This window comes from Aythya marila, assembly GCF_965140915.1.
Source record: "Aythya marila genome assembly, chromosome: 19".
NCBI classification, from domain to species: Eukaryota; Metazoa; Chordata; class Aves; order Anseriformes; family Anatidae; genus Aythya; species Aythya marila.
Genome location: NC_139060.1, coordinates 8653325 through 8675007, shown reverse-complemented (window position 1 = coordinate 8675007; position 21683 = coordinate 8653325). Strand labels below are relative to the sequence as shown.

The 21683-nt window shown below is 45.2% G+C and overlaps 1 protein-coding gene across 4 annotated transcripts; it reads left to right on the top strand.

Moving 5' to 3' along the window:
• Positions 1–1758: 1758 nt before the first annotated feature.
• Positions 1759–21532, top strand: CIZ1 (CDKN1A interacting zinc finger protein 1). Of its 4 annotated transcripts, none has more exons than XM_082775774.1 (16): positions 1759–1818; positions 2182–2318; positions 4415–4536; positions 6982–7148; positions 7856–7991; positions 8892–8952; positions 11627–11700; positions 12082–12161; positions 13227–13409; positions 13736–13866; positions 14722–14806; positions 15393–15506; positions 15831–16007; positions 16663–16732; positions 17822–17943; positions 20557–21165. In XM_082775774.1, exons 2-16 carry the CDS (start codon positions 2209–2211, stop codon positions 21160–21162), a joined length of 2238 nt encoding a protein of 745 aa, XP_082631900.1. In that variant the 5' UTR covers positions 1759–1818; positions 2182–2208; the 3' UTR covers positions 21163–21165. The 4 variants fall into 4 exon arrangements, with proteins under 4 accessions (XP_082631900.1, XP_082631901.1, XP_082631902.1 ...); XM_082775775.1 differs by having other exon boundaries at positions 1776–1818; positions 2131–2318; XM_082775776.1 differs by lacking the exon at positions 1759–1818 and adding an exon at positions 21423–21532 and having other exon boundaries at positions 1977–2318; positions 20557–21100.
• Positions 21533–21683: the final 151 nt, after the last annotated feature.

The window sequence follows — 21683 nt, the reverse complement described above, 5'->3', positions numbered from 1 at the left end:
ACAACTTGATTTTCAGCAGATGAGAGGTCTATCGTGTACCAAAAAACGTAAATTTATATGTAGCAATGCTCAGTGAAGATCAACAGTACCCTTTAGGCTGTCAACTTAATAAATGCTGTTTTGTAGTCTGTAATAAAGAAAAGAAAGAATCCTAGCTCAATTTCCTGCATTGTTAACTTGCATCTATGTGTCTTCAAACCGAGCAGCAGGATGAACTGAATGTAGAACTTCTGTCTTCTGGATTCGGTTAAGCAATCTCTAGTAGGTACGGTGTTTACATCTGGCACATAAAGGCATTTCTGAAGATCAGCCTATGGAGTATGGGACTAAATCAACATTCAGATTTGTGTCCAATGCAGTAGTATGTGCATTGAATTGTAGACTTAATGTTTATAAACTTATTGAAGAATGTTTAATAATTTGTGTCCAGGACAAAGCAGAAGAAAGCCTGTCTTTAATGTATCTGCTTAATATAGGGATTGGTCAGGCATATACAGGATCGTAAAACTATCCCTCCCTTACCAGTGCAGAACAGACTGGTAACCGCTGTAATAGGATGATTACAGAAGCAAAAAGGATCAATTATGCAAAATGATTAGAAAAAGATTCCACATGTTTTCTGCTCCATGTATGTATTCCCTGTGATGATACTTAAGCTTTAATGCTTAACAGGAGAGCATTTTCTCTGTGTGCAGACAGCTGTGACAAGATAAACGGCTCTGGGCATTACCATGGCCAGTCATTGATTCATACGGTTGGTCATCTCCAAACTGATTATTGTAAAATCAGAACAGTATAAAAAGGCCCAAAGGAAAAATAAACATATGCTGTTGCATTGAAAATTATTAATGCTAACTGTATATCACCAGCAATTGTGTTCAGCTTACAACACTTTCACCTAAAAATCAATTTTGAGGCCTTTAATGAGTCTTTATTAGCATGAATAAAGCAGTCTTTATTGGCGTGAATAATAAGACTAGAAAGTAAATTATTTCAGGATGGATTCTCTGGAATGGCAAAGAGCAGAAATGCATCTTCACCCTTGCTAGGTTTAGTATAAGAAATGACAGTCACGATATATTTTTTTTCATGCAGAGGTCATGTGAATTGGACATACTTAAAATTAATTCACCACTGACAGAAAACAAGTGCCGCAGGAAGGGTTTTGCTGCAAACTCTCACAAAAATAAATAAATAAAAAAGTGGATGGACCTGCTAGAAAAGTCATCTCAGCCTACAGCACAGCGTAACATTGCAAAAGTCCCTGTTTTTCTTCCAGGTTCTCATGACAAGCTTGCCAAGATGTGACCACAGCAAACGGCCTGAGGCTGTTGGTTGTTTTTTCTTCTCCCATCCCTTCAGCGAGACGGTTACCAAAGATTCCCCTGGACTATTAAAAAACAAACAAACAAAAAGGGGGTTAAAAAAATAAATAAAAAAAAAGCAGAAAAGCAATGTAGTCGGCTACCATCTGCTCCTCCTCTTCAGCCGCTTATTGCAAATTCCCCTTGCCCCAGCCCTGGCCAGATGGTGCCCATCACCTCCCAACCCCTGTCGGGGGCCGAGGGGACCCCTCTTCTGTGCGGGGGACGAGAAATGGAGGTGTCGCAAGCCGGGGCGATGTGAGAGGAGGCTCCGGGGGGGTGATGCAAACCTTGCAGGGACGCCCTCTCGGAGCGGCTGGGTCCTCCAGCCCTCCAGAAGGAGCTGCCTCCTGCCCGGGCTGGGCCGGGGAGCGGGGCCGGGCAGGTGCTTTATTGTCCCCGGCGGGAAGATGGAGGCGGCTGGTGGGGAGCGGTGAGAGCCCCGGGGTGCGATGTGAGTGCCGGAGGGGCAGGGAAGAAGGGAAATTGGAGAAAAAAAAAAGAAAAAAAAAAAAAAAGGGTAAAGGAAGAAAGGGGGGCGCGGGGAGGGCTCGGCGAGGAGGGGAGGTGGGGTGGGGGGGGAGAGAGCGTGTTTTTAGGAGGTGGGGTTTGGAAACCTCCTCCACGGGCTGCTGCTTGCGATGACCCCGGGGGAAAGAAGAAGGAGGAGGAGGAGGAGGAGGAAGGGGGGGATCGGCTCAGTGAATGAATGGGCGGCAGCGGCGGTGGCGGCGGTTCCCCTGCTCAATGGCTGCTGGGCTGCTAGGCGCCAGCCCCGCAGCCGGTGCCTCCCTCGCCCTCCCGTGTTTTGTCTCAGGCTCGCCCCGTTCGGGGCTCCCCAGCCATGTTCAACCAGCAGCAGTTCCAGCAGCAGCTGCTGCAGCTCCAGCACCTCCTCCAGCAGCAGCAGCACCACCACCACCACCACCATCCCCCGGCGCAGCAGGGAGGCCGGTAAGCGCCGCTACGCGAGGCCGGGGATCGAGGGCCTGGCCCCGGGGGACCGCTCGCCTCCGCTCCCTCCTCGCCCTACCCCCGGCGGGGAAGGCGACAAAGGGAGGCGGGGGCGGGCGCTGCTGGACGCCTTGGAGGCTCGGAGGGAGGCCGGGGGGTGTTGAGGAGGGGGCTGTGGGTGCTGAGGAGGGGTTGGGGGTGATTCCTGAGGGAGGGAGCCGCGGGGGGACAGGGCTGAGGGCCGGCAGCCCGCTGTGGGGAGGCCGCGCCGCCGGGCGGGTCGGGCTGAGGCGTGAGGAGCCAAGGGCCGCGGGTGCTTTCCGTGACCCTCCCGTTCCCTTCAGCCGGCGTTTTGGGAGATGGTTATCAGCCTGCCAGGGCTGCTCCCGGCGCTGAAATCCCCGAGGGGGATGTCAAATGCCCCGGGGTTGAGCGAATAAAGCGAGATGCTCCGAAGGGAAGAGGCTGCCCTCGCAGTGAGCGGGAGCGCTGGGGTGGTCGCTCCTCAGCCAGCGGGGAGTTCGCTAAAAAAATGCTGTTTTTACCCCCAGAAATGTGTCTATGCACCTCGCCGAGCCTTGCTGAATAAAGATGCACACTTTCGTCTTGTATTTTTATAAAAAATGTATGACGGTGGTTGAACTTCAGTTGTGTTTGTTGTGTTTTGTTTTTTTTTTTTTTCTCTCCTGGTCAGGGCGAGGTTAGTGGATGCTGTTTAGGCAACTTGTTTCTGCAGTGGCACAACGGCTGAGGACATGACTGGGCATTATGGGGCGTGTGTGGGGAGAAAATTGCGTTTTGTTTGTTAGAAGACAAAAAACATATGCCAGATTTTTTTTAAAAAAGAAAATAAACAGGGTTTTCTGAAAAAAAAATCAAGAGAGAAAATAGCTGTTTTGGTTCAAGCAGTTGTCCCTGATGAGCTGAGATTTATTGAACTAATAAAAAAAATCCCTGAAATGATGTATTTAATTGCAGTTACTGTGCTCTATAAAGCCTTATGCTCTGGAAATTCACAGCAAGAGGATGTGAATTTAAGAGCAAAGTTAATTCCTTATTTAATAAATGATAAAAAAAAAAAAAGACTTTATCCATATAAAGCATATGGTTATGAGAGAAACGTGGGAATCTTTCTGTTCTAGAAATATTCATCTCCCTAAATCTTCCATTTTTGTATGTCTAAAACTGTAACCAAAGCTGCCCTTAAAATGCAAATATGAGGCTGCGAGCTAGCATGGATGCATCTCGTACCTTTAAAAGTATGTTTTTTCTGGCAGAAATTTCTTCGCTCTGAGACTGGAACAATCTAGAGCAGGAAATGTGAAGATTAGCTGCTGTAAAATCTGTCAAGGGGTTGTTTTTTGTCAGCATGGTTATTTTGATCCATGTTGGTACCTGTTTACAGCCCTCTGACAGATTTAGCTGTGTCAGCAGTCGTTTTTAGAGGTGGGCCTGACCTTGCAATCGCCTGAAGAAATGCCTGCCCGTTTCTTCAGACTTTTGTCTCATGCCTGCTCCACCCTCCTTAGGATTGGAGAGTCCTTTTCAGCTCACTTCTTCCTCCTCGTGTTTTAAATACGAAGGCTGTGCTTTATTTTATCGTCCTGTTCTTGCAGTTAGGGGGCACCATTTACAATTGTGACCTGTCTGGCTCTGTGTGGGAGGCATAGATTTTGGAAAATGTGCTTTAAGCTACTGAGAAAACTCCCTGGTTTTTAGAACTTTTGTTGTTGTTGTTAAATGTAGCTGCTGATCTAGATCGCTAGTTTCTGCTGAGGAGCTGCTGCATAATTCTGTAGAACTGCAGTCAGCTCCTGGGCTTTTTTTATGCTGCTTGACAGGCTTTATGTGGGCTTGGTGCTAAGGAGTTCTCTCTGACCTCAAATTCCTTGATAGACAATCTGTCAGCTTTGGAAATTCCAGGAGAGTGGAAGAAAGCGGATACAGTGCTGGTGTACGGTATCTTTTCATGCATGTATATGAGCATTTCAGCTGTTCTTTGCTCCTCCGTTTTGTACTTGTTAGGTCTCTGAAAATGAAGGGTATGTTTTGTTTTTATTTTATTGGATTCTTATGATTAATACCTTCTTTTCCAGGGGTTTGCCACCACCACCACCGCAACAGCAACAGATGCTGAGCTTACGTGCAACAAATCAACCATCGCTACTCAATGCCAATCCTATGCTTCAGCGGGCCTTACTCATGCAACAGATGCAAGGTACTGTCGTTATGGGAGACGCTTTCTTACTGGAGTTATTTAATCACCCTTTGTAGACTGAAACCGTAGTATGGCTATTTCTTGCTGAACCATTGCTGTCTTTGTATTTGGCATTTCTCTTTATCATCTTTTTTTCCTCTTCAAATTTGTCCATAGAACACATCACAGAGGTTCTTCAGTTGATGAAAATCCCATGTGCCTAAGCGTTCACAACTGGGAATAGCACTAGAAGCTATCAGGTTAATATTAAATATGTGCATTGGAAACACCTTCCCTCTTAGACTTGGTGGAAAGAGTATTTTTCCACCAATATATTCAGAGAAAATACTTATATTTTTATTATTTGTCTCATTTGGGACACTTTATCTCATTGTCTGTTACGTTATGCTAACCTCGTTTGCAAAAGTAGATGCTTGTCTTTGTCCAAGCTTAGTGGAATACAAACAAATAAAGCATATTGTGGTGAAAAATGGTTTGGGTTTCAATTGTTGTGTGGAATTTTGATTCCCTGAAATGACTGACATGGTGGGTAATATCACTGGGATTGGGCAACATCATTGTATTTCCAGAAGTGGATTTTTGATATATTTTCAAAACAAATTTATGGTGCTGCCTTAATTAAGAGCATTGCTACCATAAAGATATTAGGAATAAATACCTGATATGTGTTTTCAACATAGAACATCTTTACCTGGGACAGTTCTAATATTACTAGTTTAGGTTAAAGCTTAGAATTTTTCTCTCGTTTGTGAATTGTGCCCTGATGTGAAGACAATAGATTTATTCTGCATGTTGTTAACTTGCCTTTTGTTCTCTTGCCCATTTAGCAAGAGGGCTCTCTAGTGACCCCAGTGGCTCTCTACAGTCCTGTGTCAGGTTGTAGGGAAACGAGCAGTAATGAAGAAAAAAACACATTCTGGAGATTGATGCATATATTTGTGTCAGGGGAAAATTGACTGACTAAAGCACAGTCAGTCATTCTCCTTTCTGATACATTTAATGTTAGCGTAGTCTGGCCTTTTCTCTAAAGTAAAACCTCTTATTGAGAAGTCGTATTCAAATAGTATGCCAAGGACCTGAGGCAAATGAGATATGAGAGCAGGAGAAGGTTTATTAATGAACACTCTATGGCACTTTGTTTTAGTGTTGTCCCTCTTTTCACCTCTATATGCTGAGTTGCATTGTGACTTCTCTTTCCTTACCCTGTACCAGCTAGCCACTGGTAACATGCAGTACAGATGTGATGTTTGTTGTGGCCCTTCGTAGGGATCTGAATTTTTTTGGGTCATTTTCACATTTGGGTTACGTGTAAGAATATCTGGTGCTGTGGTATTTCTGTACCTGGGAAACACCAGCATAAATAATTTATTGCCTGCATTCCACTTCAGCAGTGGGATTAGGAAGAAAAATAAATACTTTGAAATGTATGCATGGTCCTTTACAGGTACTAAAGCAAGACCAGGAGATAATTTCTTGCCTTATAGGTGTGTTTTTTGTTTTTTTTTAATGCAGCTACATATTTTTACAGTAAGAGATTATTTATGATAGGTAATATGAGATTAGATTACTTTTGAAGGCAAACATAGGGTGTGCTCCCTGTTGTGTTCCAGGCTTTAAGCAATGCAGCTTGACTTCAGATTTTTGGGTGCCTGTCTCCAGTCTTCTCTGGGCTGTTTTAACAGCTCAGCAGTTGGAATATGCACTTACTCAAGTGCGAAGTAAAAAATTGCAGTATAAGTCCAGGTTCCCAGAATGGTAGACAGCTTCTCAGGGTGTGGCTGAGGCATTTGTACACTTCCATTCCCTTATCTCCTGAAATGGGGGACCGCCTTTGGAAGGGACTGTTGAGACTGTTAATGGTCTGTGGATGCTGAAGAGAACTGTTCAGAAAGCAGAGCATTATAATTGGAAATGGCAACATCTCAAGTGTCTCAGTTTAGCTTGACATGTTGAGCTTGCTTGATAACCAGGTGGCAGAGAGGACTGTCAAATCTCTGTTTGAAAAGTCCAGTGTTGTTTTAAATGAAATGCAGTTGCTGGCCAGTGTTAAATAGCATCCATGGTATGGCGTGAGCTGCCAGCTGCACAAATGTGGGATGAATTTTTCTTTTTTTACAGAGAATTTCTGTAAAACGAGACTTGTTTTCTTGCGAACACAAGCACTGGTGTGCTTGGATCAGATAATTGCTCTAATGATCTTAGCCTGCAGTGACAATTGTAATTAAAGAGCCCAATATATAGTAATAGTTGCTATCACATCAAATTGTTCTATGGGGACTAAAAAGGGTAGAGCATAGAACATTCATATGGCACCCAGAGCAGTCCAGTGTCTCGCGTGGAAGAGCCCTTCCCTTCTCTCCCTGTTGCTTGTACGGGATGGGGGAAGATTTTCTCTCTATTTTGCATACCTCAGGGTGGTGATGTGCTGTGTATTTGTATTTGTAGGAAACTTGCGTGGATTTAACATGACAGCCCCAGCACTGCAGCAGTTTTTTCCTCAGGCTACAAGACATTCCCTCCTAGGGCCACCACCTGTTGGGGTCTCATTAAAGCCGACTCGCCTGGGCTTCCCCAGCCTTCCCTTCCAGCGGCAGAACCGGATGTTTCGCAAGGTGAGCTTGTAGTTTCCAACTCCTTACGAGCTTTGTGCTCCTTTTCCACTCACAGTGGTTGACTGTATTACAGGTAAAGAGCAAAAAGGAGAGAACTTTACAGTGAAAACTATTTTTGCACCATACTGCTGACAAAGAAATGAAGAAAGAAGCCCATCCCTAAAGTTCCTGTGGCCCATATATGCTAAAGTCTTCTGTCTGTTCTTGCCCAGGACAGAGAGTACCTCATAGCACAAGAGTTTAGATATAAAATAGAAGGAGAATTTAGAGGTACCAACTTCAAAGTAATGACAGTAAAAGAAATCCTGGCTGAGTACTTTGCTTTACAGAGGCCAGAGTTTCTACCCCTTCAGCCTTTCAGAGCAGTTTGGTGTTCCCAAATGACCTGCTGCTGCCATGGACATGTCACTTTGCCTCTTTGAGCTGTTTTTCCTTTTTAAGGTCAGAATTATATCTGGTCATGAGGATTTCGTAAAACTTAATTTCCAAAAAAAATTTAGTATTTTGGAAAATGCTAGAAAAAAAAACGAACATTCTCACCTTCCACCATTAAGACCTCTGTGTCGTGGAAGTTGGTTTTGGATTAATTGACCTGGTACTTCTCCTCCTCTTAGATAAGCTTTTGCATATTTGATCCCATTCTGTTGGATAAAGTAGACTTCCACACTTGGACTGTCCTTTCTCTAGAGACTCTCTGCCTGTTGCAGGACTTCCAGAGGGTCCCCGACAGGAAGCGGGAACTAGATGCAGGTTCTTCATCTCAGACACAAGGTGATGAGAAAATGGAAATCCCGGAGGAAGTGCAAGCAGGGTCAGAGCAGAACAACTCCTCTCCATCCACAGGTAAGAGGGAGCCTGTAGTGAAACAAATGCTTCCAGACAATAAACTCCTCATGGCTATTCCTGCAGCAAAGACATGGGATGTCTTTAGCCTTATGTTTTACTCTAATTGTAAATACCTAAATCATTTGTTGCACCTTCTGCTTTTGGTGCTTTTTATATATACTTTTTATCTGGATATTCTTGGTAGTTGTAAGCCAGCTCCATATCTCTTGCATGAAAACCTCTCAGAATTCATCTCGACAATGAGCTCCATTTGAGATGTGGAGAAAAGAGAACTGGTTTGAAATTAAAACTTCCACATTGCCTTACTCATGCTGAATCAAACATCTCATGGAGTTACAAACATGAAGCAGAAGCAGTCCCAATCAACTTGCTTAAGGAAAAGATGAGTTGAGTGAGTGCTCCACTGGTCAGAACTGAAACTGGCACTGAATCTCTTGCAGTGTCTGTACAATACTGAAGTAGACATATTCTTTCTGCATACTCAAAAATGCAGGAACATGGTGAGGTTGTGGCCAGTGTGTATGTGGTGGGGAAAGTTACCTGAGTAAATGGTTGCTGTCGGATGGCTGTGCCACTTGACATAGGTTAATGTTCCAGTGGTCTGGGCTCTTGTCATCTAGGTGTAGGACTAAGACCCAGTTAGTAGATGTAAGCATGGATTTCTTTCTGGACCACACCTCTTACTGACATCTGCAATAAAATGCAGATCTCTTAGGTCATGAATTTCTTGAATTATCTAACCTTGTCACTACAATTCCCAAATTCAGAATAAGCAAGTGTACAGTATTATTTGCTCTAAATTAGCGGGGATTTTTTTTGGTACTGACCATTCAGTTAGGGAATGTGCTTGTGGTGCCATGGGTTGCTTTGCTAAGGAGATCTTCTGTGTTCCTGCAGGACCAAGAACTCCAACAGAATCTGTGTTGAACGCTGAGCCTGCAGCAAAAAGACTGAAGAGGTATTTATTGAATGGGGTATTGAAATAGTTACAGGCTTTAGAGGTATTGTCAGGTATTGTCTAATTTGGGACAGTACTGTACTGGCAGTCAGGAGGTATTTCAAATGATTGTGAAAATCTCATGATGCCTGCTGAGATCCGGGATGATATATTTCTCTAAACCTCTTGCCTAACTGCCAAAAAGAGAACTGAGCAGTCAGGTATCAGCAGAGAAGAAAGCTTTGGGATATGTTAGGTAGAGTGGGCATATAGGAGAGGATGGTTTATTTTGTGGAATGAGAAAGGGAAAAGAACCAGTACTCCCTGGTATCTGAGCCCATATTCATGGGCGTTGAGTTCTGTAACCCTTCTGCAAAGACCGTCTTTGCCAGTATCCCTGTCTGCTAGGTAAAAATAAACAAAGGCAATCCTATTATCCGCAAGGGCTGTGCAGCACACAGGCGAGCTGGCCGTTGCAGGCTGATCTTGGCACTCCCTGCCTCTCTGGAGGGTGCAGGAAGGCACAGGCAAGGCTGCATTGCCATCTAGTGGGAAGGCACGTTACAATGCACTGTGCCATCTGCATGGTGCTGTGCCTCTCCCAGAACTGTCACTGTGAGCTGGTGCGGGGGGGAGAAGAGGAGGAAGTGAATAAAGATTTCTGGAGGCATTGATTTGAGAATTCTCTGACATATGTTAATGACTATGAGTCAGGGCTCCTGGGTCCTCTTATCTTCCCTGTTAACAATTCACCGCGTGGTTTCGGACAAGTTTCCTCACCTCTCTGTTTCCCATCTGTAGATTAGAGATTAATGGCTAGCTTTAGGGAGAATATTCCAGGATTACTTTGATGTTCTGATAATACTTCCATCATGTAAAACATTAAAGACTGATAAATATTATGTGAGCAGGGACCATTGTGAATTATGGACTGCAAATTAGCAAGAAAGTGAATAAATTAAATTAAAGCTAAGTCAAATGCATTTGAGCATATGTTTTGTTAATCTGTTTGCCAAAGCTAATTTAATTTTAATTACATTAATATTTAGTAGGGTATTAATCAAAGTCCTGTTACATATACTCAAAAAAAAAAAATCAAGTGTGAGTACTGCAGCAAACCTGGTATTAGGAAAATCCTCTCCTAAGCAGTAGCTAGGGACTGCCAGATTTGATGCATAACTTATGGCTGGTGTTTAGTTAAATAGATCATTCTTCAGCTTTTTTTAAAGTGTTTCTGTTTACTTTTAATGAATAGATGATAGCTCTCCGAAAAAAAATGGTTTACCATTCTCATATTGCCCTCCGCAGATGAGAATAGTCTCCCTCCATTAGTGTCACACTTTTTTTTTCTTGTTTCATCGTTCCATTTCCCTCTGGCCAGGAATACCAGCCTCCTTCTTCATTTCAGGTTTTTCCCACTTCTGCTTTTTCTCCTCTGTGCCATCTGTATGCCTGGAACAACATCCTCATTCCAGTGCAGAAAGCACTCATCTTCAAATCCTCCTTGAACACCCAGTTCTTCTAGCATGGCCTGACAAGTATCCATATAATAGCATTTCCTCCTTAGCTCCTGCTTGTGATGGCTTTTGCTCCCCTAGATTGCTCCCTAGATTTGCAGTTTAGGCTGCAAACCCTTGCCCTGGAGTGCTGTCACCATCTGTGTGTGGTATAGTGTTGAGCCTGTTGGCAGCACTTGACAAATAATGTTAATGCCAGCCACTCTTGTTTTCATCATGTTTGCACTGCCCAAACCCTGCTGCATATTTATAGCCGTATAACCCAGTTACATTTTCACTTATCAATCTGATAAATTATGTGGGGGGTGTGTGCGTGTGTGTTTGGATCACAGGATTCAGTACCTGCGCAGTCTGCGTTCTTGCCTGTGCAGAATGTGCTGTCCCATATTGGCAGCAGGATCCTGGCAGGTGGGGTATCAGGCTGGCCTGAGGGAGAAGGCATTCAAGCCATGGTGAAGGTGTTAGTCCTGATGGAAAAATGGGAGATGGGGAAAAGCATTGTGAAGTCCAGTGAGTGTCCTCTGCAAGTCAGCCGTTTTTTCTCAGCAGTCTCCTCGGGATCTTTTTCACCTTAGTAGATCAATAGTACCAAAGAAAACAAAGCAAAGTCCTCTGATTTGTGTCCTGGACAGCTCTACTTCCCCCAAAAGAGGAACTGTAGGGACTCTGGAATAAAGCACGACTGATAGAAATAGAACAGGCTGTTATGATGAAATCCCTGTAAGCTGTAATTGAGAACCTCTCTGTTCTCTCATGCACAGAGCAACCTGGAGGGATGTCCAGGCTCTGCAGTTTCACTGCAGGTCACCGATCAAAGGAATGAACTCTGAGAGTCCTTACTAAGAATATTTCCTGTATGAGCTGATTTCTCTGCAGGCCTCAAGTAGGAGAGGGCGGTGATCCAAAGAATCATTTGTAACTTTCTTGTCCAGTCTATTTGGCTGCTGTTTCTGAACCTCTTCTAGAATGATCACTCTCCATTGTTTTCATTTATTTCCGCATTGCTTTCACTTATTTCTGCTGAATCCCTGCCTGAAATACACTTCCAGTAGCTTATTGATTAGGGGGGTTTAGTGGAGAGTGTGGTAGCTTAGACCCCAGCCCATGCCTCGGTGTGTTTTCTTGATCTCTTGGTCTTTAACATGGCAAATAAGGTTGTTCTCTTGATATCCCTGAAGTGTGACTGAAGAGTCTGCATTAGAGGATGCAGCAGGCAGCAAGGAAGAGTTGAGCACCCATGGCCAAGCTGATGGTGAGTTGCTGAGCACTGTGATTTGCACGTTTAGGGCACGCCTTTCTGGAATTGCACTTAACTGTCGGCAACCGTGGATCCTGTGAGTCTCTTCAGAAATGCCCTCCTCTCCAGTCGTACTGGATGGGGAAAGGAGGAGAAAATGTAGGAACCAAATCCAAACATAGTCCCCTAAAAACTGTTCTGTTACTGTTGCCTAGCAAATGCAAATGATGGGAAGAGTTTCCCTCTTTAATAAGGATTTATATGGAGAAAGGTTTGTAGGCTGGGCTTATGGCCAGCAGCACTGTGAGGAAAGCTCCCTGACTTCACCTGCTGCTTTCTTTTTTTCTGTCATTGCTATTTTGATTTAAGACAGCTGAAAAGACTCTCTGTCCCTAGGTACAGACAATGTAAAGGAGTACGCAGCTGAAGATCTCTCTAAAGAGAGGAAATTCTCTGAGGAACCAAAAGCTCCTGAGGTAAGCAGACACCACTCCAAGCAGGCTGGGGTGCTATAGAACATACAACCTCCCCCTCCATCCCGGAGATGCCTGTTGCCACTGGGAACCAGATGGCACCCACGTCTGGAGCTCTGTCTCCTGCTGTAAGCTGTCGTCCCTAGCAATAAGGCATAATATGTCTGCAATTAGTGCACAGTCTGCTCTGACTTGCTGCTTTTGTACCTCTGCTAGCCTGTACCTTCCCTACTGCTGCCTGTTTGTGGATGCTAGGCTCGGCTAAGAGTTCAGTGCTCATATGGAAAGAAGGAAAGTTGAATTGAAAAAGCCATTGAAAAACCTATATATTAAAGGGACATAGCTAAAAATACACCTTTTGTTGCTGAAGAACAGACGTAAGAAAATTGGGTGATGGTAGGAAAGATGCAGCTGCTGTGGGACTTGCCATCACAGCAGGCTTGAGCAGATAGTGAGAGTCTATGCTTCTGAAAGACATCTAGGAAAAACTGAGGTGAGTGAAGCTAGCAACCTGAGAGCCTTTTTTTTACATGATTTACCTTGCCCACGTGCTAGACATTAAACCGTCTCTTTTACTGTGTAAATCTGTGAAAGCAGACAAGATTTAACCCATGGTGTGAGTCAGACTTGAGTCTTCTGAAGACATTTGAGGCTTAAAAATGTGGTCAAATATATCATCCTGCCCATGTATGAGTTTTTTCCTCTGTCAGGTGTGGTTCTGAGCTGCCTTTTGTCCTGCAGGAAGGCATGAGCTGAGAGTGTCCCTTACCAAGGGACCACCCAATATTGCTTGTTGTTCTTCTCCAGTGACTGGATCACACAGTGTCTAGAGGCTGTAGAAACAGCCATCTATACTAGTAGGCCTGCTACCATGACACAGGAACTGTTGATCTGGCAGTGCTGGGAGAAGGAGTGTATGTGAGTCTTTCTTATCAGCCTCCTGTGAATTCAAGCTTAAATGTGCTTTTATAAGAGACAGAGAGCTTAGGTCACATCTAAAAAACAGGTGTAATTTTTAGTGTCTTCTACTGAGATATTGGATTTAGTCTTGATTCTTTCTTTTGGCAGGTGTTGAGCTCTGGAGGTTCACTGAAAGTAACTATCCAGCAGAGCAGCGAGAGCAGAGCTATCAGTACAACAGCTCTGAAACCAGGGCACTGGACCTGCGAGGTGGGCACAGCTGACCCCAGCCCTGAATCGGTCCTTAAATTCTACTGTTATATCTGCAAGACCAACTGCTGCAGTCAGCAGGTATAAATCCGCAGGTCTGACTGGGGTGGACTGTCAAGAGAAATGAATTCGATGGCCAGCTGCCATGGGTGCAGCAGGAGACTTGTTAGCCAGAGGAACAGAAAAAATGATGACAGGCGTGCGGATAAAGTAAACCTCTTCTGAGGAGCTGGCAGGCAACCTGCTAGGGAACGAATGTGGGTGGATCCACAGGCAGCCATGCTCTTAAGCTTTTATACCATTTCATTGTTATATAGCAGTCAAGAGAATGGAAAGCATAGCTCATACCTATTATTTGCTGTCTTTTGAATACATTTAAATGGATCTTTCTCCTAACCTTCTCTTAGAATTTCCAATCCCACATGGCTGGAATTCAGCACCAGCAGCGCCTTGGGGAGATTCAGCACATGAGCAACGTTTGTTTTGTTTCACTACTGCCTATGGTGAAGGAGCAGAAGTTGCTGGCTGAGAAAGATGGGTGAGTGTTGGTCTGAAGTAGATAACACAACCTGGACAAAGACCTACACAAGTTTCAAAATTCCTCAGGGCACGAGGGTGCCTCTGTATTCTAGGATAATGTACAAACTCCCTCTGGTTTCTGGTGCCTTAATCTGCTACAGGCATCTTCCTTCCTTCTTTTTAAAGGATACCAGTGTGAATTTTGATAGAATCATAGATTCATTCAGATTGGAAAAGACCTCTAAGATCATCTAGTCCAACCTTTAACCTAGTACTAAAGTCTACCACTAAGCTCTAGATCTGCATGTTTCTTGAAAAATGTTTCTTTCAGGGATGGTGATTCAACCATTTCCCTGTTCAGCCTATTCCAATGCCACACAACCCTTTCAGTAAAGAAATTTCTCCTAATACCCAACCTAAACCTCCCCTGGCACAACTTGAGGCCATTTTCCCTCGTCTTACCACTTGGTGCTTGAGAGAAGAGCCTGATCCCCACCTCACCACAATCTCCTTTAAGGTAATTGTTAAGTACAATAAGATCTCTCCTGAGCCCTCTCTTCTCCAAGCTAAACAACCTGTGGAGAAAAGAAGGTGTTTTGGACCTGGTGTGCAGTTTTTAATACAGCAGATCAAATTGGAGACTTGTTCTAACTGGTGCCTTTGTGTCAGCATGAGCTATGCCTTCGATGTAAGGGGCTGGGGTCAGCATGAGCTATGCCTTCGATGTAAGGGGCTGGGAAGGGAAGAAGATAAATCCAAGCCTGTGAAGATAGGAATGCTGAGGAAAATAAGGCTGAGAACAGATTGCAAATTGCAGTACTCCATGGAGAGTGTAAAAAGGTGTGACTTACAGATATATCCATTGTCACTTCAGAGAGACCCAGCAGCGGTGGTGTAACACTTGTCAGATACACTTCACCGGGGATCTTATCAAACATCGCAGGACCCAGGAACACAAGGTAACAGCCATGTCATCTTTGTACTGACCTTTTGTGGGGATTGAGTGGAAGTGTCTAGCAGCTCCTGCTCCCCAAGCAGCAAGGGAGAGGTGATTGGAGTGGAGAAATGCACAGAAAGTTCTGCCAGTAACGCTCTCACTGTCTGAAGGCACTACTGTGCTACCTGCTGCCTGTGAACACCAGTATGGGTTGAACTTCCAGTTACCGTGCTGTGTCAGTATTAGAGGTGCTTCAGGTGGTTTTGATTCTTGACTTTTCTGAATAAATATTCAGAAAGGACCTACTGTTTTTACCTCATCAGTTTTCAAGCTAAAATTTAGGCAGGTCACTGTATTTATTATGTGTGTATTTGTTGGCTCCTAGGGAAAAAATTCCACAACACCTCTTACAAAACACGTTTTGTTCTGCATATTTTCCACTGTTTTGGCAGGTAGGAGCTAGCAAGCCCTTTTTCTTGAAAATAAGACGCTTTTTTGTGGTCTCCCTGTTTTAGATGCAGGTCTGTGTGTCTGTTGCCAAAGATTTATCTGCATTTTTTCAGTGGCTTCTCGTGGCTTACTAGATCTTCTCATTCTTCTTTCGATAGCTGGCCAAACGCTCTCTTCGTCCTTTCTGTACTGTCTGCAGCCGCCACTTCAAGACCCCTCGCAAGTTTGTGGAACATATGAAATCCCCTGAGCACAAACAGAAAGCCAAAGAGGTAATACTGCCTGAGTGGAGAGCTGCACAACATTGGAGGTAGCTAAGCTACAGAGCAGGTTAACTTTCAGCTCCTCAGACTACTGCAGGGATGAAAAGAAGGCATGCAGTTCATCAAACCCCATTTTCAGTTTTAATCTTTGTCTGGATTCCAATTGTCAGAGCTTAAAGAAATTAAGTGAGAAAGGGGCAAGGTGTTGGGCTTGTCTGCAAACAAGACAGTTTAGTGCTTCTCTTGCAGTCCCATCCAGTCTGTGCAGAGCCTAGGGTCTTCCTTGGTTAGATGGAGAGTGCGGAGTTGATCTATCTTTTCTGTACCTGACAGGTGAGAATGGGAGAAAAGGAGTTGGGCAGCCCAGAAGATTCAGAGGAGTTGATCACAGTGGATGCTGTTGGCTGTTTTGAAGATGATGAGGAGGAGGAGGAAGAGGAAGGAATTGGTGAGGATGAAGATGACCTTGATGTAGTGCTGGTAGAGAATGAGGATTCTGCTGCCAAGCAGGTATGCCATGCAAATGGAGAAGGACTGATCTATCTGAGAATCTGCGGTGGGCTCCTGTGACTTATTCGGTCTTGTCTGCTTGAGCTCAGGGTTTAGAGAGTCTAGTCAACCTTGCACCCTACAGCAGGAGGGTGAGGGCCCTGAACAGAGCACAGGACAGTGCAGAGGAGAATTGGGCACGATGGATGGGATGCAGAAGGGTGTTTCTGCTGTGCTGTACAGCTCCTACTGGTGCCTTCAAACATTACCTTGTTGTTGAGGAGCATAAGCGATGTGTTTTCAAGGGAACAAATTTCTGTCAAAGACGTTGACATAGTCTCTTTGAATAGCCCAGCAGCAGCTTGGTCTCATAGCAAACATATGTGTGGAGGTTTATCTTGATAAATACCGTTTTCCCAGTAGAGAGCTGTTACCAAGAGGAGGAACATGGCTAAGCTACTTCAGACTTTGATGTGTAAGGGGTGTTTTTAACCCTCGCGATAAAATGGCCTCCTGACATTGGGGTTTGTATCTGGCCCTAAGCATATGCTGTGCAACTCCGTCTCTGGTGTGTGAATCATCTGTTTTACTCCCAAGCTTACCAGAAAAATGTAAGGTCCCGAGAAGGGAACTGGCATAAATATTGGCTAGGCACTAACGTTCTTTTGGTTTCCAGACTGGGCTGAAGGAAGTGTCTTTGGAGGATTACGAAGGAAGTGAGAAGTATTGTCCAGACACAGCCTATGGTAAGCGAGCACAGTTGAACACTAAGGCCCACAGAGCTTTCTACGGCCGCATGCTGTAACTGTAAGGGAGGATGGTCTCTGTCCACTGCTGTAATGAATTCTTCGGCCATATTGCTTCAGCATCTGCATCAGACTGGTGCAGGTCACTGCTGCCTGGAGACAATGCCAAGTTGCTCTCTTGTACTGTGATAAAATGTAAGGATGTGATCGACGTTTGTCAGCTGTCGTTCCCTTTGAGGAAGAAAGGGTGAGAGCCAGATACCTTAACAAGGCAGGAAATGGAGCAAATAGGGTAGGCGAATAAGCTAGGTGGCAAACGAGGGATGCTCTGGAAAGATGGAGCCTGAAAGCGTATTGATTAGAATGCTTTCCAGCACAAATGCAGCTTGTACAGAGATACTGAGCAGTACTGACAGTATCGAGCTCTCTGCCAGAGCCCAAACTGTGCATGTTTCCTCTGCTTGAGAACCCCCACGCTCTACCTAGTGGTTATTCAGACACGTTGCTGGACTGGTGGGCAGCGTTGCCTCCAGATGGCTGTGTCTTGTCCCCACCCTGTAAGCAATTCTGACTTCAAACCTCTAACGGCCACTTGTGTTGCGAAGAGGGCAGCTCTGCAGAGGCTGTTTTGTGCCCAAGGAGAGCGCTGTTTACACCAATCTTCCATATCGCTGTAACCTTCCACTATCGTGTGGCAGATGGAATAATGATTCATGCTGTGAATGTTCTCTGCGTGTTCCTCTTGCGCGCCTGCTGTCTTCTGCTTGGTTTGATCCCATTACATTAGATCACATGTTCTCTGTAGTTTTCCATTGTATTCTTTTTTCTTTTTTTCCCCTTAATGCTCTGTGTAGTTTCTTTGCTCTGGCAGCCAGATTTCTCTCTGAATATCAAGCACACAGCCATTCCATGGTAAGACAAGATATTCAGCAAGTCATCTTGCAAAACCCCTGATTAACAGAAGCAAAGCTTTCCAATTTTCCTTCTTCTTCTCCCCTCCCCTCCTTTAATTTCCCTTTTAACATACTTTCATTATTTTGAGTTCCATTCAATGTGATCTGTGATTTCCCTTCCCCTCCCGTTTCGCAGGCCTGGATTTTCTGGTCCCCGTCGCAGGTTACCTCTGCAGGCTGTGTCACAAATTCTACCATAGCGACTCTGCTGCCCGGCTCGCACACTGCAAGTCCCTGATGCATTTTGAGAACTTTCAGGTTAGACCCTTTGGCGATTGCATGGCCTGGCATTTGTTACCCCTGTGCGTGTCTCTTCAGTGAATCCACCCCATTAGCTGTCTTGTCCTCAGTTCATTTCCATCATCCTTGGTGTCCGTTGTGCCACAGCTTTCTCCTGGTGTGCTCTGTGCTTGTCTCCCATTCACCCCTTTAGATCTAAAACCAGTCCAGTCCTGTTTTCCTAGCTACTGCTGCTGTCATCTTGTTGCCCGTTTCTGGCTGGAAATCTTCCTCAGAGTGTCTGCTCTGTTTGCTGAACCTGTGGAGTCTGTTGTTGAGTCTAGGCCTCCTCTTTTCCTTGTTAGACAGATTACAGGTGGGTCAAAATTGGGAAAGAACAGAGACAGAAAGAGGCTGCTCATTTTAAAGAAGGTTGATGCGTGTGCATCTTTTCATGGAATACTGCAGTGACTACAGAAACAGCTCCTTTAGCCGAAATTGAAGGTGATTCATCCATGAAGGGGCCTGGTAAAATCAGATATTCACCTTAGAAATATTGAAATTGAGCATCACAGCACACCGTGATGGACTACAAGAGTGTTTGGTCCCCAGGGTCAGCCTGCAGCAGGAAGTCAGTCGGTCTGTCTGCTCCACCTTCCTAGAAAACTCCTTAGCACAAAGCTCTGCCAGCTGATGCTGTTCCTTAGGCTCCACCTAAAGCCGCAGCATTGCCCCTTGCTGCTTTCATATCCAGAAGCTTTCCCTACTGGGCTGGCCTGGAATCTGCCTCCGTTGTTCTGTCCTTGTTGACGTGGTAGGGGCCTGATTTAGTTCCTCGTGGGAGGTATGCAGGACTTGCACTGGCTCTGCCCTCTCCCTTTGACCACTGCCTGCGTAGCAGAGCAGCATTCCCTGAATCTGGAAAGAGGGAAGGTTCCCACAGTGACCATGTCCTCTGCCAGTACCCAAAAGCTGTTTCCCTACCACAGATGTATCCAGCTGTTGCTGCATCTTAGTGTTTTTCTGCTAATTGTCGGAGAAGTTAACGATTCCCCATCAACCACTGTGGCATCCAGCAGGGGTGGGGTTGCTGCAGAAGCCAGCACTTAGAGCTGTGGATTTGGAAAGGCAAGTAGCAAGAGAACACTACAGCTGTTCCTTGAGGGTTGCTCATCCTCTCCCACCCCTGCAGCTAGTCATTTCTGGAATGAAGGAGTTGGCCTTGCAGCTTTCCTGGCTTATTTTAGATCGGCATAGAGTGAAACTGCAGCAGCAGCGTGTATGCCTCCCTTCTGGCCCATTTAAATGCTGAAATCAGACGCTTTTCAAATGGACACCGGAGTGACCTGGAGGGATTATTTGTGGCAGAAGTCCAGCCTTCAATATCTGCAGGCAGATAGCTAGTCTGCTTGGCTGCATCACAGTCTGAGTTAAATCATTTCCAATTTCTGGAGTATTCTCATCAGAGTAGGCTAACAAAGGATTTCAAAGCAGAGAATTGTCTGCTGTGAGGCAGTTTACAGCATCACTTTGAAAACAAACTGGCACACTTGCGCTTGATTACGTTTGGGTACAACATTTGACTTGACTGATCTAGCTCCATTGCATTATAATATTACATGTATTCCACTATTTGAGAGCAGGGAAAGAACAAACCTGCGACGATACACGAAATGAAAATGTAAAGCTGCCTGCCTGGCGTGCTGTAATTTCACACTGCAGACTACAGGAGCACTGCTTAGACTGGTGAAAGCCAACGTGCTGAAAATAATTTTGTGAAATCGTCAGGTCTAATGCTAGTGCAAGTTCAAGGGACCTTTCAGCAGAAAGCTGACAGTTATGTGGTGGGGGGAGCTGCTGCGGAAAGGGAGCTTTGTTTCATTCCCTTAGCTCATGCTGTGTCTGGGACGTGGAAGACCAGATTCCTGCTGCATGTTAGCTAGCTACAGAGAGTCACTGTTTTTCAGAAAACCAGGCTTGAAAATGGCTAGTAGCCATCTCAGTCTCTTTACAGACCTCTACTGGCTCACCATGGTAGCTAGCGTCAACGAGTCATTTTACTGTCAACATGCTTACCTTTATTCTGTAGACAACTTCAGTACCTTGTAACAAGAGGATATTCTTGGTATCTTAGTGTTCCTACCAACAATTTCACTGATAGCAGAGGTTGTATCAGCAGAATGAAAACTCGTAAGCTTTTAGTTTAAGTCTTGCTGTGGCTGTTGACCATGAAACCGCTCCTCTCTAGGTCAGGGCAGCGCGTAGCCTCATGGAGCTGGGGTACGTGCCATTAGCTGGAGCAAGAGCTGTCACTTGCACTATCGTTATCTACCAAGTCCTGAGTCTGACTGATATTAACAGTTACCAAAACGTTATTTTTGTCTCAGGAGCCACACGTGTGCCATGCAGTCACTCAGCATTTAGTCATGAAGTTTTTAATATCACCACTTTTTCTGACAGGAGCTGACCCTTCTCTGCTTGAAAGCCTCAGCAGCCAGGCCAGGAGAGCTGCTGAGACAGGGTGTGTGCCCCTGCAGATCCTAGCTGTCACTCACCATTGTTTTTGTACAGGTTTTCCTGGACCAGCTTCTCGCTGCAGGGACAGTGGCTGGGCTGGGCTCGTCTCTCACGTTGGTTTATTTATGTTTACAGAGATACAAGGCAGCAAGGCATCGTGCCACAGCTGCCTACCCCGAGGCTCCTTTGCATTCCCAGGGCTCCAGCTCCCAATTGCTGGATGATCAGAAACAGCCTCCTGCTACAGCAGTAGATACCGGCAAGAAGACGGATGCTGATCATGGGCTAGACAAGGAGGGTACAGAGCTGTCAGCACCGCAAGAACAAACTTCAAGGTGTCCAGAGGGTGAGGGTGAGCTGGCCACCTCTGTAGCAGAGGGCAAAAGCCTCGCCAGCATGACTGATGACACGTGTGGAATCGCGGTTGTAGAAGAAGAAAACCTGCAGGAGGAGAGCAAGTCCGCTACCACTAGTGCCCATTTCCCACCCCCTGAAGAGACCAGCGCCGCGGGGGAGTTGTTGGGACATGCTGCGTCCGAGGAGGAGGAAGCCAATGCAGCCGGGCAAAGGGAAGGCACAGACAACTGCCAGGATCCAGGGAGTGAAGGGGGGTTAGGACAGAAAGAGGCAACACACGCAGGTCAGGAGGCAGCAGCAGAGCCTTCCTCCCTAGCCAAAGGTGAGGCAGCCAGTCTTACCTCTGCTGGGTGCAGACGCTCTTCTAGGCGCAAACCCAGATAGAGTGGCCTTAAAGGGAGAGCCCTTTACATATGATATTTGCTGGAAATGTTTATTTTCGGAGTCTTTTAATAGAGCAAAACCTTCAACTTTACTGCTGTTTTTATTTTAAGAATAAAATAAGCCTGGCTTTAGCGTGTCTAATATGGGATGGTGTTGATTATTACTTGTATAGTTGGGATACTACAATTACATGGAAAGACTGAGGCTTGGATTGTTGAACCTAAAAGAAGAAAGTAATGTGATTTTTCTTTTTTTCATAGGGGGATATGGCTCATGAAGTAGATGGATACAGATTTTTTTTTTTTTCCACTAAGAATCGTTTGTAGTTCCTCTCTGCTTCCTTTCCAGGCAGAGAAGTGTATTTCTTGGGAGGCTGTGCGTGCCCAATTCTGCTCCTCAGAAGGGTTTTCTTTCACAGATGCGCACTCTTGGACCAGCACTGTGTCCTAAGCTAGGCAAGAATGTACATCTCGGTCATTTGTTAATACTACAAGGCTTAATACAGTCTGTTCTCATAGCGG